This window comes from Mus caroli, chromosome 12 (genome assembly GCF_900094665.2).
Source record: "Mus caroli chromosome 12, CAROLI_EIJ_v1.1, whole genome shotgun sequence".
Taxonomy (NCBI): Eukaryota; Metazoa; Chordata; class Mammalia; order Rodentia; family Muridae; genus Mus; species Mus caroli.
This window is the reverse complement of record NC_034581.1, coordinates 26,342,186-26,359,616: the sequence shown is the minus strand read 5'-3', so window position 1 is coordinate 26,359,616 and position 17,431 is coordinate 26,342,186. Positions and strand designations below refer to the sequence as shown.

At 45.2% G+C, this 17,431-nt stretch overlaps 1 protein-coding gene across 16 annotated transcripts in view; it reads right to left on the bottom strand.

The window, feature by feature from the left end:
- Myt1l (myelin transcription factor 1 like) overlaps positions 1-17,431 on the bottom strand; it is a 393,059-nt gene that overhangs the window by 24,712 nt on the left and 350,916 nt on the right. For 15 of the 16 annotated variants that reach the window (XM_029484681.1, XM_029484687.1, XM_029484691.1 and 12 more), the window contains 3 exons: positions 10,636-10,698; positions 3,440-3,523; positions 1,536-1,757 (listed from right to left, as the gene is read on the bottom strand). In XM_029484681.1, coding sequence (XP_029340541.1) covers positions 1,536-1,757; positions 3,440-3,523; positions 10,636-10,698 — 369 coding nt within the window. The remainder of the gene's footprint in view (positions 1-1,535; positions 1,758-3,439; positions 3,524-10,635; positions 10,699-17,431) is intronic. The other variant, XM_029484696.1, reaches the window with a different exon arrangement.

The window sequence follows — 17,431 nt, the reverse complement described above, 5'->3', positions numbered from 1 at the left end:
TTTCTCTCTCTCTCTCTCTCTCTCTCTCTCTCNCACACACACACACACACACACACACACACACACACACATATACCATACATATACACACATACATATTGTTGAATAAGAGCAATTCTGAGAAAAAGCAAAACCACTAGGCTTGGAGCCCTGGAAGGTAGTTGGCTAAGTATAGTATGGGAAAGACTTTTAATTTTTTTTAACAAGTATTTGGGCCATTGAGTTTTTCTACCTGAGCAGGTTATCTTTTTTCTTTTCNCCCCCCCCCCGCCTGTGTGTGCCTGTGTGTGCCTGTGTGTGTGTATATGCATGTGTATGTAGTATGTGAATATGAAAAGGTGTGCATATCTTCGAGTACACAGAAGCCAGAGGACCCTGGGTGCCCCATTCCATTACTCTCCACCTTGTTACTTTGACGCAGGGTCTCTCTCTGGACCTGGAACTCAGGGATGGTTAGGCTGACAATGGACAGACCCCAGTGGTCCCCTCATTGCCAGAGTTAGCATTCTCACGTATGCATACATGTGCACACACACACACACCACATGCACATACACCCAGGAACAGGCCTTACTTGATTCAAATTCAGATCTTTATGCCTGCACAGCAAGTGTTTTTACCCACTGAGTCCTCTCTTCAGTCCAGGGATTTGTTCCATAACAAAAGAACACTTGAGAACACCCAGGCTCTGTGCCACACACTCCTGAAGGAAGCATTATTGCTTTGGCCTGCACAACAATGCCTGCTTCTTACTTGAGGTAGTTTTATACAGAGCCAGGTGTGTGCGTGCATACTTGCAGACAAGACTCATCACAGAGCAACAGCGAGGGAACCAGTGTGACTCCTCCCCAAGGGGCAGCCATTGACACTGTGCAGTGTGGATTCCTGATACTCAGACACCAAGGTTAATGGCTCCTGCTGGTTATCCTGTGAGTCTGGCTACCAATAAGACCTACTGCTTTTCCAAGGAGCCCAGGATACACCACAGAACAGGCCTCTTTCACAATAATTGAATCATGTTTCTACTTAAATTAAACAAATAAAAATGGATGGGGTTGACGGAATCTCTGTGGACCTGACAGGGACCTACTACAAGGCCACTGTTATCGTCCTGACATCTGCTGGTGACAAGCAGCAGCCTCTTTTCCCAGGAGGGGGTTACTTAGCAGGACATATTTCAGTCTACAGATATCTATGTGTGTGTTCCTGGGGCTTCATGTAAGATAAAGTCTGCTTTTTACTGTGAATCCTGATTTTAAAGGAAGGAAGGAAGGAAGGAAGGAAGGAAGGAAGGAAGGAAGGAAGGAAGGAAAACAAACCATGGTCCTAGTAGGCAGACACAGTTAAGTGGCTTATGCTTTGAGATAAATTTGCAGTCTTGTACATCTTTCCTCAGATCGCCATATTTTGTTAGTTTGGTGGATTATTGGTCTTGCTTTCTTAACATGGATGTTGAGAGAGAAGGAAAAACCTGTTACCCCCAAAGTCAGCCACTATAGCTTAAAACTGTGCTGGCCAAGTGTAAAGGGACTCACCTGCGGTGTGTGAGGAAGCTGCCACTGACATGTCCTGACCCATCACACCCGGGGGTAGGGCAGGACATGCCCTCCGTCTTGACCGACTTCCAGGAGAACTGGGAGCCATTAAGGTACCCATCTTTCTGCCTCTTGGCCGCCAAGGGGCACCCGGAGGCGCTGCGGTGGGATGCATACTTCCCAGTGATGTGTCCTTGACCGTCACAGCCAGGTACCGGACACCTGAACAATAGACAGGAGGCAAAATTTCATTCTTGTTACCACCTTGAACATCATGGATTCTGCAACAGCTACCCCACATGAAGGAAAAACAAAACAAAACAAACCCAAACCATCCATGTTCTCCTGGACAAGAGAAAAGAAGACAGGAAGGATACAGGAAGAGCCATATGTGGTGGCACATGCCAGTGATTTTAGGTGGCAGGAGGAGCAGAACAACAAAAAGACCTAGAACCACACCACCTAGTGGTGACACGTGGCATTTCACCCTTTTAGAAATGGACACCAGGGACAGACCTGCAGTTCATGGAACTATGTCCTATGATTTAGAAGATATGGTGACTCTCACACAAGGAGTTCTGGTGAGATACATGTGTCTGAAGAAAATGCCATTTTTGGACAGAATTTCTGGTGGTAAAGTGCAAAGCCAATGGGTCAGGTGTTCAGTTATTATATGCTAACCAAAGGGCTCTCTTACCAACCAGCATTCTCTGAGGTTAGGAAGCGCCTATGTGCTTGTGCTCTTGGAGGACACAAAGTATCCTACAGCTCAGGAGCAGCATGGGCGAGTGGAAGGCAGGGAGCACAGGAGCTTTAGGTTGCCATCCGGGATTGGATTCTGAGTGCTTGTATGGGAGGAGCCCAGACTGTCCCTGTGTGCCCCAGAGAGGGCCAAGGCTGACTTCCTGGTCTCTGCTGCCCAGGGCTGAGTGTCTGCTTGCATTTTCTCTGTCCCCCTCCTTGTCTTCCCCCCTCCCTCCCTTCCATCCCATCCTACTTCCTCCATCCCTCCCTCCTTCTCTCCCACCTCTCCTTTTCCTCATCCCTCCCTCCCTCCCTCCCTTCCTTCCTTCCTTCCTTCCTTCCTTCCTTCCTTCCTTCCTTCCTTCCTTCCTTCCTTCCTTCCTTTTGACAGGGTCTCTTGTAGCCCAGGCTGGCTTGAAGAACTAGTTATATAACTGAGGATGGCCTAGAACTTCTGACTCTCCTGTCTCCTATCTCCTTCACCCATTCTCATCTATGCCATGCTGACTTTTGAGCATCATGCATGCTAGACAAACACCCTAACAAATAAGCTGTATTGCTAACCCACATTTCTTTTTGAATAGCAAAATTTAGATGCTACAGAATCCATGCTATTGTTTATTGTGATATATTTTAGTTTATCTTAATGACCTATGCCTTCATTTTTTTTTTTTTGGGGGGGGGGGGGGGGGGAACTTAGCTCTAAAAGTACTTGTATTAATCAACTGAATACAGACCCACCAGGTTTATCATGTGAGGCTTGGAAGCCTCGGAGGGAGGGAAAGCAGGGGACTAGAAGATGAGAATGAAATGCAAGCAGAGGCACCAGCCCTTTGGGCAGCAGAGGAAGGCACAAGGCAGCTCCCTCCCAAGCATTCATCAGGGGAGGAAAGGCACTTCTGCCAGTCTTACAAAACTGCATGCTATGCTGGCAGGGAATTTGGTGCTATGTTTGCAGTCCCAGAGTTCTGGGGACAGTAGTGTTTCTTGAGATTTGGGTCACGGAAAACATCACTTGTGGCTGGACACCTGTAACTTCGAGGCTAGTTAGCAGATGCATTTAGGTTTAGGTTAATCACCTCAGTAGGTTCCTTCTAGAACTTGCTGGCTCCTTTTCCCATAGCTGTTCAGTGGGTATGTACCTTGCTGGCCCCCCGTACCTGATTGGCTCCTGGTCTTCCTTGTCCTCTTTGCTCTGTGCTATCCGGATGCCGCTCTTCTTTGCTCTCGGGCACCCAGAAAGGCTGAAGGAGAGACAGGTTTCAGAGACACAGAACACTGACAAGTGAATAATACTTCCTCACCAGTGATCTGAGTCCCTCTACAGCCTGGGGCTTGGGGTGGATTAGAAATGTAATGGGACGGTCATCCTGGACACAGCCTTGTGTCCCCTCAATGTCTATGTACTATCTATCAGTTCCCTCTCAAGGAAGTTAAGAGCCTTGGGTGACCTGGGTGCTGTGGACATGGGGAATGGACATCGAGGACTAATTGGAAAGGATTATGGTGATGATTCTGTGGATGCATGTGGAGCAGTAGGGAGGAAGGAAGAGAGGAAGGGGACAAATGGTGAGGTGACATGAAGGACAGTCAGGCCTTTCTTGATGCAGTGAAGAGCCCTGCAGCCAAGGTGTGTACTGGGAGCCAGTTCACCTCTCTCAAGTGTGGACTTCTAGTTGTATCTGCAGAAGGATGCTGGAGTCTCAACATGTTTGTTTACATTCTAGGTTTTGGACATAGAGGCTTTGGAGATCTTCTCAAGGAAGGTTCATATGCTAGGACCCCTCTGACTATCTCTCCCTACATCTAAACACCTCATACTGGGACACACAGTGTAGGCTTTGGCTTGTGCTTAGCTTGTGAGTCTGCCTCAACTGTCCTAATTCATTCCTCTGTCACCTCTAGCTTAGTGCCACATGATGGCTTTCTTCCTTGGACCTTCACCTTCTTTTCAGCCTCATGTATGCTTAATCTGCCATTCTTCTCATGAACTTGGCCTCTGCACAGAAATCACATCTACCAAGAAGCCCTTGACTTTCTCTTGCTCACCTGTTCCTCCACCAAAGGCTCCTCTAAGAGGGTGATCCCAAAGATATGCGAGATGCCTTGCATTCATTTGGATATTTAACGCCTACTCAAAGCCTTGCACAGAGCCTGTGATAGTCAAGTATTTGCTGAGTGCAGCAGTATAACGGGAAGGATAGGTTTCTACCCACAGCTGAGCCCCAAAGCCCCCAAGGCCACAATCAAGGACTTCCAGTGACTTACTACACTATTTGTTTTTGCTTTTCTTTTGTTTTACACACATGCACACACACACACAATCTCAGGTTGGCATCAATTTAGTTCGTAGCCTGTGATGATCTTGAATTTATCACTCTTACTCCCCACCTTGTCAGTGCTATGATCCTGAGATTTCAGGCAGCGTGTACGATCTCAACCGGTTTTATATATTGCTGAGAACTGAACTCAGGGAAACACACTACCAACTGAGCTACAACACCAGACACACAGTGTCTCTATTTTTGCTGTAAAGCAAGGACATGAACCTATTATTCTTCATAGACTCAAGAGATTCTCATGGAGACTTTATTAGCCTGGGAATGGCATCAGGCATGCTGTTGAAGAGTCAGTTTTGTTACTAGTAGTACTTGGCCATATCTCTGATCATGGTACCTGGGACCAACATGTTAGAGGAGCCCCCATAGGAAGGCCAGGAGAACAGAAGCCCAGGGAGGGTACAGGGATTCCCTAACATCTGTAGTCTTTTCTAGGATCCAAACTGGCAACCACAAGAAACCAGTTTCTTCTCTTTCTAGATTAGTAACAGATACATATATGCAGGTGTTCAACCTTGAGAGAGGCCTAAGGCTCTATGCATGCCCATCTGTCCTCTCTAAATATTGCATCTAAACATTTTCTTTCCACTGACTCCTTCAGTGAAGGCAGACTTCTCCTGCCTGGCGAGAGAAAGCTTTGTTTCTTCCGGTCAAGCCTGCCTTGCTTAGCTGCCTTATTTAAGAATCTCACAGGCAACATGTTTGAGCAGATCCCATCTCCATCCGATCTAGAAGTTTCACCACTCAGATCATGATGTGGCCACTCAGTTTTGACCACTGCCACCTTCCTTACTATAACCTTGAGTGATCTCTGTGCTGAATGCATTTGTATATACGCTCAAAGGGCTTGTGTTGGAAAGATGACCAGTGTGCCACCATTCCTAGCTTGGAGGATGCAGAACTTACCTCATCCTGAAAACCAATTCCCATACCCAACTCACTCTTCTGCCTGAAGCTGCCCAAGGCCCCACCAAGGTTTGTGCATCTCTCCATCTCTTTCCTCATAGATTAGGATAGAACTTTCTTGGTTACCACTGTTTCTTGACTTCTAGAATATAGTATATGATCAATAAATATCTATGGAACTCTAAATTTCTGGCTGACATTTGGAATCAGGCTATAAATTACTAAGTATCTCCAAAGCAGAGACTGTGTTTCCCACAAGTCACTATTCTTGGCTCAGAGATTCTTTAGATATTTATATTTTTACTTGAAACTGTATACATTTGAAATATGTGACAACCACAGAAGGTTTTGGTAGAATATGTCAACATGTCACATTGATGTTCACATCTCTAAGCAAATCAGGGTCAGACAGGCGACAGTCAACTTCTTAAGCAAGCCAGTTTTGTCTGGCATAACAACGAACTGCCCTGTTTAAATCCATCCCAAAGAAAGAACTAGAAGTCTCTGGATTGCTGTTGTCCTTGAATTTTGCCTACTGCTCTGTCTCTTGCCTTATGAGGGATGTAAGTCTGAGTCAGTTATAAGCTCCTGCTTTCCTCCATTGTTCTTCTCATCCAGAGGTTGCTGTTTCATGGAGTGAAATGCTGCAATGGTCCTCAAACTGAAAACAGCTCATCTGGGACTTTTACTGAATTGTAGGTGGGTTTTTTTTTTTTAAACTAGATATACCATTGTAATACTTGATTTCCTAGGGTAGAGGGATAGAGTAGGCTGGGCCTTAGCCAGCTCAGGTAGTAAGGTGAGAGGACTACAGGCTAGCACCTGGGAGCTGTCTGGATGGAAAAATGTCACCTCCAGGCCAGAATGTTGCTCATTTAGCCTCCCGTGGGTAAGGTAAGGGTTGTCCCTGTAGCATGTGAGGAACTTCTGTCAGCAGTTTTCATGATGTGGTTTCCATAGCTCCCCCATGAAGGTTACAACCTTCTGGTTCTGTGACCCTCGAAGAAGCCTTTCTCTTTGTGCTTCCAGATGCTGCCTTATCCCTATCTTTGGGTGGGGTGATGCTTCTCCTAATAGCGGGGAAGACACACCCATAGGCATTGAGACCTCTGGGATCATTGTCTGGACTTTTCAGAACACAGTGAAACAGTAGAAAGTATTGCCAGTCTTCTGGCTGCAGCCTCGGGTCTTTCACCTCACAAAAGAACAAGAGGAAAGGACTTGAGAAGATGCTGAGCTGACAGCATGGCAAATTTGCACTCCAGCCTCAATTCCTCATTTCAACTAAGGTAAAATAATCTCACAGGCATTGAGACCATGTGTGTGTGAAGCTCAGCGCACGCTGAGCTTACATAGTGCAATCCTGTGTTTTGGGAGGTTAGTGGTTGCCCCTGAAGATGTCCCAGCACTTACATGGGAGGCACAAAATCCCCTGTGGGATACAAAGGAGGAACAAAGGGGTCTTGGGTATGTCTTGCTATTGTATGATCCTGCTGGAAAGGCAAATGGAGGGATCAATCAGAGAACAGGGAAGCCCCTGTGAGCCTGTGGTAGGAGCATTCAGAAGCCACTGCACCACTGTTTTAAAACAAAAACAAAAACAAAAACCCTGCAGATGAAGAAGGTTCCCATGAAGGATGGAAAAAGAACCAAAAGATCCTTGAGAAGCTGAGGGAATGATCAAGAATTCCAAGACAAAGTCAGATGACGACTGCAGATTGTGAAAGCTTCACAGGCCCATGGAGGACAGTGGGAGGAAGGATAATGGATCAAAGTTTCAGAAAGCATCATGGTCCACAAAGATTTGTTAAGATAAGGTCAAAGGCGTTCAGATATGACACTATGACTGGAAGTTACTTCACTGTTCAAATATAAGCTAATTAAGTCCCAAACTGCATCTTGTCTAGCACGTCTCGGGGTGTACCCTTTCCCTGTGGGTTGTCTCCAACCCCATGGTCTTCCAGTATTGTTCTGGGCTCATAGGTCTATGGAGATGTGAAACTTGACCGGACACCATGACTTGAGTTCCAGCTCTTCTAGTTTACCTCTTGAGCCTCAGTTTCCTCAGACCCAATAAAGAATGGGTTCCTTGTCGCCAGTGTGCAGAAAGCAGCTGAAGGAGGCATGCAGTCTTGTGGTAGTTTGAATAAGAATGGTGGCCCCCTTAAACTCACATGTTTGAATGCTACATCAGGAAGTGGCACTACTTGGGAAGGATTAGGAGGTTTGGCCATGATGGAAGTAGTGTGTCACTGCGTGGTGAGGTGGGCTTTGAAGTTTCAAGGGCCTGAGCCAGGCCCGGTCCCTCTCTTCCTGCTGCCTGTGGATCGAGATGTAGAATGCTTAGCAACTGCTCTAGCATCCTCTCTGCTTGTGTGCCATCAAGCTCCATGCCATAATAATGACTGAACCTCTAAAAGAAAGCAAGCCCCAATTACATGCTTTCTTTTATAGGAGTTGCTGTGGTCATACTGACTCTTCACAGTGATAGAACACTGACTAAGACAAAGCCTGCAGTTCATTTATATTACAAAGAGGTCTATGTATTCTTCTAGTGTCTTGGGTCATAGAACAAGGCTATCCTGTAACCCCAGACAAGGGTGTGTGTGTACCCATTCTGTGACCAGGAAGGACAAACCCATGGGTACCAGAACTATCAATGGGCTCTAACTCTGGCTTGCTTATAATCCTTGTTCTGAGACCTCACTTCTTACTATGGCATGAAGATGCTCTGAACTAAAAACTGAGCTGAACTGTGGCATATCTGGAGAGCCCAGTATATCCCTGCCTAGAAAAACTTTTCTCTATGGTTTCTGTACAAGTATCTCATGGCTGTGTTCCTGGGAAGGGACTCAAGACCATAAGATTGAAAGAAGATTCCTAACGATCATCTAGCCATAGGCTATGTCTTTATTCAACTTACTGACCTTAGCTTATTGAGCTGTGACCTCAGTATTTCCTTATTGGAAAATTTACATAAGAGCTGTGACCTGAATGCCATACTTTTGCCTGACTCTATTTCAACTTCTATGTAAAGGGACTTGCTGTTACACAGCACTTCAATACACTCTACTTTCTGTTTGCTAAACCTGCTGTAGGGCAATATTTGCCCAAAGGTTTCTCCTCAAAACCAAATTTGCTTTGCAACTCTATTGATAAAGCCAGTTCAGCACAGACCACAGCTTAAATACAAACTCTCACACACATACCACATGAGGACAAAGATATACAACAAACATATACAGCCTGAATACATCTATACATACTACACATATGCACACAATCATACCATATACTCACATATACACATAGAAACACATACTGTACATGTATACAAAAATACACAACACACATACATATGTATACACATTTTCATACACACCATATATATATATATATCATATTACATACATACATACATACAAACTCATACACTAATCCCACATTATTTTGAGACAAAATCTCTCTCTGTAGCCCACTCTTGGTGATCCTCCTGCCTCTGCTTCCAAGTGCTGGGATTACAGATGTGAACCATCATGCCTGGATCTAAATTGCATTTTAATGAAACACTTGTATCTTACTAACACCTAACACTCTTAAATTAAAAGCCAAATGAGTAAAAACGCTGGTACTCATCATGATCAGAAGTAGATATACAATGCCTTGTGTTTAAAGTAGAAAATAAGACACTGGATGTGGGCTGATCAGGAAACTTCCATCTTCAGCTATACAGACTTACAAAATGATGAATGTTTTATAAGCATTTACTTCTAAATAAATGAATATAAAGACTAGAGTAGAATGTTCCTGACTTTATACATTTAACTTGAGTGTTTTTAAATTCTTTTTAATATAAAGCAGCCATCTACTCTGGAACTGCTTTCAGAAAGATCTCAGTCTGTCTTGCACACCTGGCAATACAAGTGAAAGGTAGAAACCTCTCCTAACCTGGGGGACTAAGTCTGGAGGCACTTGATTGGCACTCAAGGATGCAGATCATGCTACCATTCAGCAGCCTATAGTTTGAAGGAGACTTCATAGCAAAGAATTGTTGATTCACAAATGTCGGCATCCCTGCACCTGGGAAAGCCTTGTGGACATCACAGCCTCCTCTGCACCTTGGAAGCATGTGCATATTCTGTTCCTACAGACAGGGGTGGCCCCGCAAAACTCCCAAGTTCTCAGAATGTGGTAGAGATCATCCTCTGTGACAAAAACCTGAGGATCCCCACTGTGGGTCCACCTCTGTCCTCACAGAATAAAGTATGAGCAAGAATCCTGCCAAGCCAGCTTAGTAAAACTTCCAGTGCCTGCCTCAGTCATCTCATACCCTGCCTGCCTTCTGGTCATAATGTACCCTGCCCGCCCTCAGCAGCAACTAACATTAAGGAGTCATCAAGGCACTGCTAGTTCTGACAATGGTTTGCCACCTGCTGATGGCTATGGATCCCCACTTGTCCTTACAGGTGTCTAGTTTTGAGGCTGTGATGTAGGACTCCTGAAACTGTCACCAGGCTCCTTGAGGAGAGTTGGCTTGCCACCTTAACCAAGAATCCTGCCTACTCTTAGTCTACGATGGAATCACCAAGACTTTCCTTCAACTCTCCACATAGTACCTGTCATAAAGTGTGCACTTCCACTATACTGATGGGATGCCAGACAGTGGAGGACTTCTGTTAGCTCACGTGGTGGGAGTTCTGTGTCATATTGTAGCCTCTCTGTTTTCATTGGGAGAAATTGAAATTTAACAATAAGCCTCTCTGTGGTAGTCAATCCTGTGTATAGTAACTGCACAGCTTTATGCTTCGAATCCTAATGTTAACGGGACTAGCCTACATGGGGTATTTTCAGATATAACGTACTTAGAGATGAATTTTTTTCCTTTGTTCTTCTAGACTGGAGCACTGGAAATGTTTTGGTGGCCTCTTGCTGCTCTAGGGTGGAATACAGACCCAGGAGAGATGACCATTAGGCCCCAAGTCAGGATCCTTAGCTGAGGATAGCTATATGAGGTACATAGCCAGTCTGTACCTCATCTGAGAGTGCAGCACCTCTGCCAGGATGGAGCTGCTACTCTGGGGAGAGAGGATGGTTCTGAGGAGTCTACATACCTTCGATGAGAAGCGTAATTGCCAGTGATGTGTCCAGAACCGTCACAGCCAGGGGTGGGGCACCTACAAGTACAAATGCAAATGGGGTAATTTACTTGAAGGAAATCAATCCCCCTGGGTAATAGACTTTATTTATCCAAAAGGCAAGCTCTTTGTTGTGTACCCTTGCTACTGAGAGAGACTAAATTGATCTGGGAGCTCTCTAGCTCACTCAAGATCATTACCACATACAAATCCATTTCTACTTCCTTCCTTCCCAGCACAAGGACATGCCCAAAAGTGCATGAATTTTTGTGACCTCTTAGGTCTTTTCAGTCTCTCAAGCACCTTGTATCCTCTGTCACTAGGTTTGTGGACCCCTAAATGGCCTTTGTGTACCCTACTGTTCTTTGAACTTAGCCAAGGCCAGTTACTGTAGGGCTTGCAATCCCAACTTACACATGACAAGATACAAACATGGAAAGATATACACCATGGCTAAGGGCATGGATAATCTGAGCCAGCTCTGCACGGGGATTCCTGCCATGTCCTCACAATGCTGTCTAGTCTGGGGGAGCCTAGAACCCAGGTAAGGCAACAGCTGGAACCTGAGTTTGTTTGGGGTGGTTCCCTAGTCATGGACCCCTCTAGAGATCTGTTTTACCTTAAGCCTATTACATTTCTATTCTGGGGTATACTGTAGGAGGTGCATCTGCATGCCCTGACAGGGATCTCATATTAGCCACAGGCATCTCTACAAAGTCTGTGTAAACCCACAGAAACAAAGTCATCTGGCATCTTAAGGCCAGCTTGCATTAGTGATGGGTTTTTATAATTGTTTCTCTCTAAGTAGTGTGTGTGTGTGTGTGTGTGTGTGTGTGTGTGTGTGTTAGGGTATGTGCATGTGGAAGCCAGGGATAGCATCAGTATCATTACTCAGTTACCTACCTACCTACCTCTCATCTCTCTGACAGAGCTCCTGACTGTCCTGGAACGTAACAAGTAGATCAGGCTGGCTAGTCACCCTAGGGATACACACACCTCTATCTCCTAGTGCCGGATATCATGAGCCTGTGCCAAAAGGTCTGCTATGAAATTTTTTAATTTTATTTTTCCAGTGGGTTCAGAGGATGACATTAAGCTCTTAATGCTTGCAAAGCAAGCACTTCTACCATGGAGCAATCTCCCAGTCATCTGTATAACTTCTTAAATACACCATCCCAAGAAAAAAGCAGATTGCAATGCAAAAACCTACTTATCAAAGCAACCTCATTGCCTTTGTACCACCAGGAAGACAAAACTAAGGGACAGAAGTTGAGGGAAAAAAATACCCTTTCCATTAAATAACAGATTTAGTGATCCAGTGAACAAAATACCATCTGTTATTGAAGAGAAGACCGACCATGCTCTGTGCACTTGTGCAGACCCAGGGGAAGCCTGAACCCAGGTCAAGAACAAAGCCACACATGAGGACAGTCCGCAGATGCTTCCAAAGGTCTTAGTTTCCCTCTGTTCAGCATGGTTCTGCTTAGCAATGCTGAGGGTGGGCCAGCATGTTAGCTAAGTATAGAGGTGAGACTGGAAGGCTACCCGTGCGCAAAAATGAGGCTAGCCCACAAGCCTGGTACACTGTGGCTGGCAGACTAGTCACTCACAGATGTGCTTTCTCCAGACTGGATGACACAGTGCCAAGGAGCAGGTGGGCACACAGGAACTGGACCAGTTTCAAATGTGCAAATGGCAGATTGCCACACTTGGATGCATAAACAAGTTTCAGGGTTTAGAAATTTTCTAATTTCCCTCTGGCCCCATGAAAGGGAATGTGTATCTAGGTCTCAGGGATAGAGGTCGGTATCTTCCACACCACATGTCAGGGTAGAGTTTAATTTATGGCCTGTGTTAGGGGAGGAGCAAAGCCACCTGAATGGCAGGGCAGTAGAGGTGTCTGTGGAGTCCTCGGGTCCACACAGGAGGAGGTGGACCTTTGAAAGAGCCATTGGCTACAGAACAAGGCTGAGGTGTTTGCATGAAACCTACTTGTTAATAGCAGCTCGATCCCTGACTGGGGACTTGGGTTTGAACAGATTAACTGTGTTAGCCTTCACGTCCTATGTGATGATAAGGCCTGTCACTCAATAGCTGAGAGAATATTTCCTGAGAAGTGATTCAGTGGGCTTGTTCAGTGGTTGATTTTGCCAATGCTGAGGCACTCACCTGAGAGAAACCATCCTGAGAGATACTGAAAGGAATAACAGCTCTGGTTGGAGGTGTTTCAAGAGACTCCGTGTTTCCTACTCACCAATGACCTACACTCAGCTTTATTTTCTACTGTGGGGAGATTTTAAAGCTCTTCCTAATTTAAAGCCTAGTGAAAGTTAATTGAGAGTTTATTCCTTTAACAAGAGTAGGCTCAAATGAAAATGAGGTCTTATATCCAAGAAAGAACAGCGATAATTGGTTTCTCCTACCCCACCTACAAAACCTTTGTGGCAAGTTCTACGTGTTAGGCTGTCCTTTACAAAGGTATAATTTGTCACCTAGTAAGAAAGAGGTTCAAGATGCACTCTTCCTACCACAAAAGAAAAAAATAATTTTCTCACTTTCAGGGTTTTCATTGTTTTGCAGAAGGTTTTCTTTCAGGAACCCGACCAGACCAGGTGAGACCACCTGTAAGCCATGAGGCTGTGGCCTGCTCACAGCCAGGAGGGTAGCTGTGGGGCTAGAGAGCCTCTCTGGGAGGAGCAGAGAAGGGCAGGCCCACTGATTGCTCCTCTCCCCCTGCACTGTTTGAGCTCCTAACTGGTGAAGCACTTGCTGCCTGCCACTGTCTACCAGCAGGTGGCACCGTTGGACCGAGGGAGGGAGCTGGGGCTGCTTCACCTGCCCTCCCCTGCAGGGGCTCCAGGCATTCATTCCTATCTGACTATTCAAGACTTTAAGGCTTTCTTAAACTCATAGATTTACATATAAATTTTCCCAGCCTTAAGAAATTTCAATATTCAAAACCACAATTTTCTGCAGCCTCAAGTGAGGAGATGAAGATTCCTCTAAAAGAGGGACCTGCCTCTCAGGCTTCTCCTCCACTCTGGGCCTGGGGGAGGTGTGTGGAATCCACTTTTCCCTGTCACGCTGGTAACCATCCCTCTAGGAGCACATCTTCCCAGGAAGGGAGGCCCACGTGGGACAATCAGAGGCAGCCTGTGTGCACAGCTTGGGTTTTTGAAACCACAGAAGAGATGGGCTGGGTTTCCATGGAAACGGCCCTCAGCTCCCTAGGGGGAGGCAATGGCTTGGCTGTCAACACTGAAGTGCTTCTGGCAGGCCAGGGGAGGTTTTAAAGGACACTGTTCGATGGCCCTTCTTGCTTTCCTAATAGCAGCCATGGACAGCAGTAGGGGGTTATTTTAGGCTTTTATACTTAAGGATGTAAAGTTTGTTAAGCAAAGTGCTTCACTTTATCGGTATATTCTTTTTCATTACAATGGGAATAGGAGTAAGAAAGGAAATGAGGAATAAGTAATCTCATTTCATACTCTGCTTCTTAGATTGTGAGACAAAACGCCCTGGTCTTCTTGCTATAACCTGGTTTTGTCTTTGTGATAATAAAAGAAAATATTTTTTGGTGGTACATATTGCTCTCTGGCTGTGAACACTGGTCTTGAAGAACCGTGACAGAAAAATAATTTTAAAATGTCTTAAATAGTGCTTAATTGGAGAGACATGCAGATTCAGCAGACATCCAAAAGTTCTCATAGACCCTTCTGATCCCAGGGCTCGACCCTTTGCTGCCAGGGAAGCTACCTGCTGCTTACTGGAGTCTGAAACCCCTGGCCACTCTGCCTTCTGTTTTTCTACTTATTTATCACCAAGTAAACACAGAGCCTCTTTAAGAACAGACACTGGCCACACCTACCCAGAGAGTATCAGATACGTCCTCTAACACAGAAAAAAATGACTATCAGTATACTGAAATATATAATCTTAAAGTCAGAGAACGCTGAATTAGAAAAAGATGGGACAGTAGCCAGAACACCTCAATTGTGATAGGAATTTGTCCTCAATGGGACTCAAGTCCCATTACACGGCCCCATGTGGTAGCCTTTTTATAGACCCATAACCTGGAGAGAGAATGGGAACAGTTACTGACTGACATTGTCTTCCTAGTTAATTATTCATAAGTGTCTAGAAAATCCTTTCTCTATATCATCCCCACACTCTTTAAGAAGACATAGTAAGAGGGTTAAATCAACATTTAGAATTATGTTAAGGAATATAAAGTATGATGTCACGATAAAATCTCTGGTAGCATGTGAGCATGATGCTATGATAGGTGTGACCCCTGGTAAAGCAATATGTAGCATTATGATAGGTGTGACCTCTGTTTAAATGAGGATGTGACATCATGGTAGGTATCCCCTCTAGTTAAGTGAGCATGACATCATGATAGGTGTGCCCTCTGGTTGGGTATGAGATGTTATGATCGATGCCTTTTGGTTAGTGGAGTATATGACATTATGAGAGATACACCCTCTGGTTAAGTGAGTATGCATAGTATAACACATTTGCTGATCACTGTGGGCTAAAGGGGACCCCATTCCATGCCAAGGTCATGTGATATGTTAGCAACTCCCCAACTCATCCATCACCCCACATCTCTACTGCAGGGGTCACATAAGCCCACGTGTTCTGGTTGGGCATAACATGCTAACATGAGGGTTAGCTCCCTCCATGTACATGAAAAGGGGTCACAGTGCCAGACAGATGTCAAGACACCCCACGTGCAGTGTTTCAGTATGGTATGGACAGTGTGTGACTGGTACATGACCCAACACCCAATGCTGGCTGAGAAAGAATACTTCAATATTCAGTGGGCTCGCAAGTCACTGCAGGATAGGATCTGCAAGTGATTTATGGGCTCTCATGACAGAAGCAACTACTCATTGAAGGAGCCTTTAAACTATGGAGCCTAGTTCTGCCATCCTTGTGGAGCCCTGCCTAGACCGCTGTCCCCTTGGCTGATGTCCCTTGGCTGATCCTCTCAGGCTGAGCTGGCCCAGAGGTGCCAAACTGCAGAGAAGAGGGAATGCTTAGATCACTAACATCCAATGTGGGGCAGATGGCCTTTGATGGTTTCAAGAACTTCAAGAGATCCCCTTTCCACTATCGCTTTTGTTCCTGTTTCATAGCAGCTCTGTTTTAGTAAAACACAAATCATGGAGGGAAAAAAAAAAAAAAAACCTCTTTCCTCAGTGCCTTCAATTCTGAAAGAAACACAAGTGTCAAAGTAGGCCCTGTGTCTGCGCTCACTACAGTTAGAAAGTGTAGTGGCTCTGACCACAAGCTTTTGCCAGGCGACACAGAAATTCTAATTAAGAATGCTTTCTTTTCTAAACAAATGTGGTTCTAAAGGTATATTTCTTTTCATTTTTTTTCTTGTCACATAAAAGGAAAACAATAAAGGACTGTAGAGAAAGAAACAATAAAGACATTTTTAAATGGACAAATGTCATACAGTTACCTTTAGGTTACAACCTTACTCCCCCCCCCCCCCCCCCCCCCCACCCCAACAAAACCCCCCTCCCCCCCCCCCACCCCGCCCCAAACAGAAAGAAAGCAGGTGACTTCTCAGGAATATACTGGACATCTGACAGTTCTGAAACACATTACCTCAACTTCAAGGGAAGACAAAATCTTTAAGTTACTTTTCAATTTGTAAGGTGTTTGGTAACTTTCTCTTTATTTGTAATTCCACCTGACTGCTGCAGACTTAGAATGCTGTTCAGATGTAACATAGCTCAGGGGATCTGGTACCCGGCTGGGCAGGTCACCTCTTAATGTCTCCTCTTTGGGTGGAGCCGCTTCCTCCTCCAGGAGCCCATTTCTCCCCTGTCCCTCACGGCTCTGCCCTGCCCTGATTTGCCTTTTTCAAGGTTTTCTAGGGAGGGTGGGTAGGGACTAGCTTGCTATTTAGAGATGCAGATATCACAGAGCACGAGCAACAAATGCAGGCCCCAGGCCTGGAGCTGCATCTCCCTGAACCTGTGCAGAGAAGCTCTCACTGTATTCTGAAAGTCCAGAGGCAGATGAGGGCTTTCCATAGTGTTACACTCAGGACGCATGTATACTGAGAAAACCTGCACATTCCATAATATTAGTGGTCACCGGGTTAGATTTGCTGACATATGTAATACATAAAGACACGATGCTTCTTTTGTGGTTCTAAGCCCTTTCTTTTGCAGTTACACTCAAAAGCAAACCAATAAATAGGAAATACTTGTTTAAATGCCCTTCATGTAATATTTAGCTAAAGCGTTGAAGATGGTTAGTCCTCTGGTACAGATGTATCATCATGTAAAAGATACTGTGAAGCCCAGATATAGTGATTCCCTGTTGACAGATTCAGGGAGCCCCACAGCTCCAGGAGGAAAACAAATACCCATTTGATGGTTTGAGAAGCTCGTTAGTTCTGTGATGCCCAATATGGTGGTCACCTAACCCAGGGAGCATGTTCTGAGATGCATCAGTGGTGGTGTGTCACTGTACCTACATCAGAGACAGACCTGGATGGAATAGCCTGCCACATGCAGGTCTACAGCATATGCATGTTCTAACTTTCTGCTCCAGTGTTATAGGCCTGTGTGGCACTTTAGAGTGCTACAGGTCATTGCACCACCATTCTAACCATGCCAAAGTGTAAAGGATGGTAAAAGTATCCTCAAGTTCCACCATATGTATGCTGTCTCACTAACCTAGCCAGAGCTAAGCAATGCAGGACCAAGTGTCCTAGCTAGAATATATAAGGCATTCTCTAAAGTGT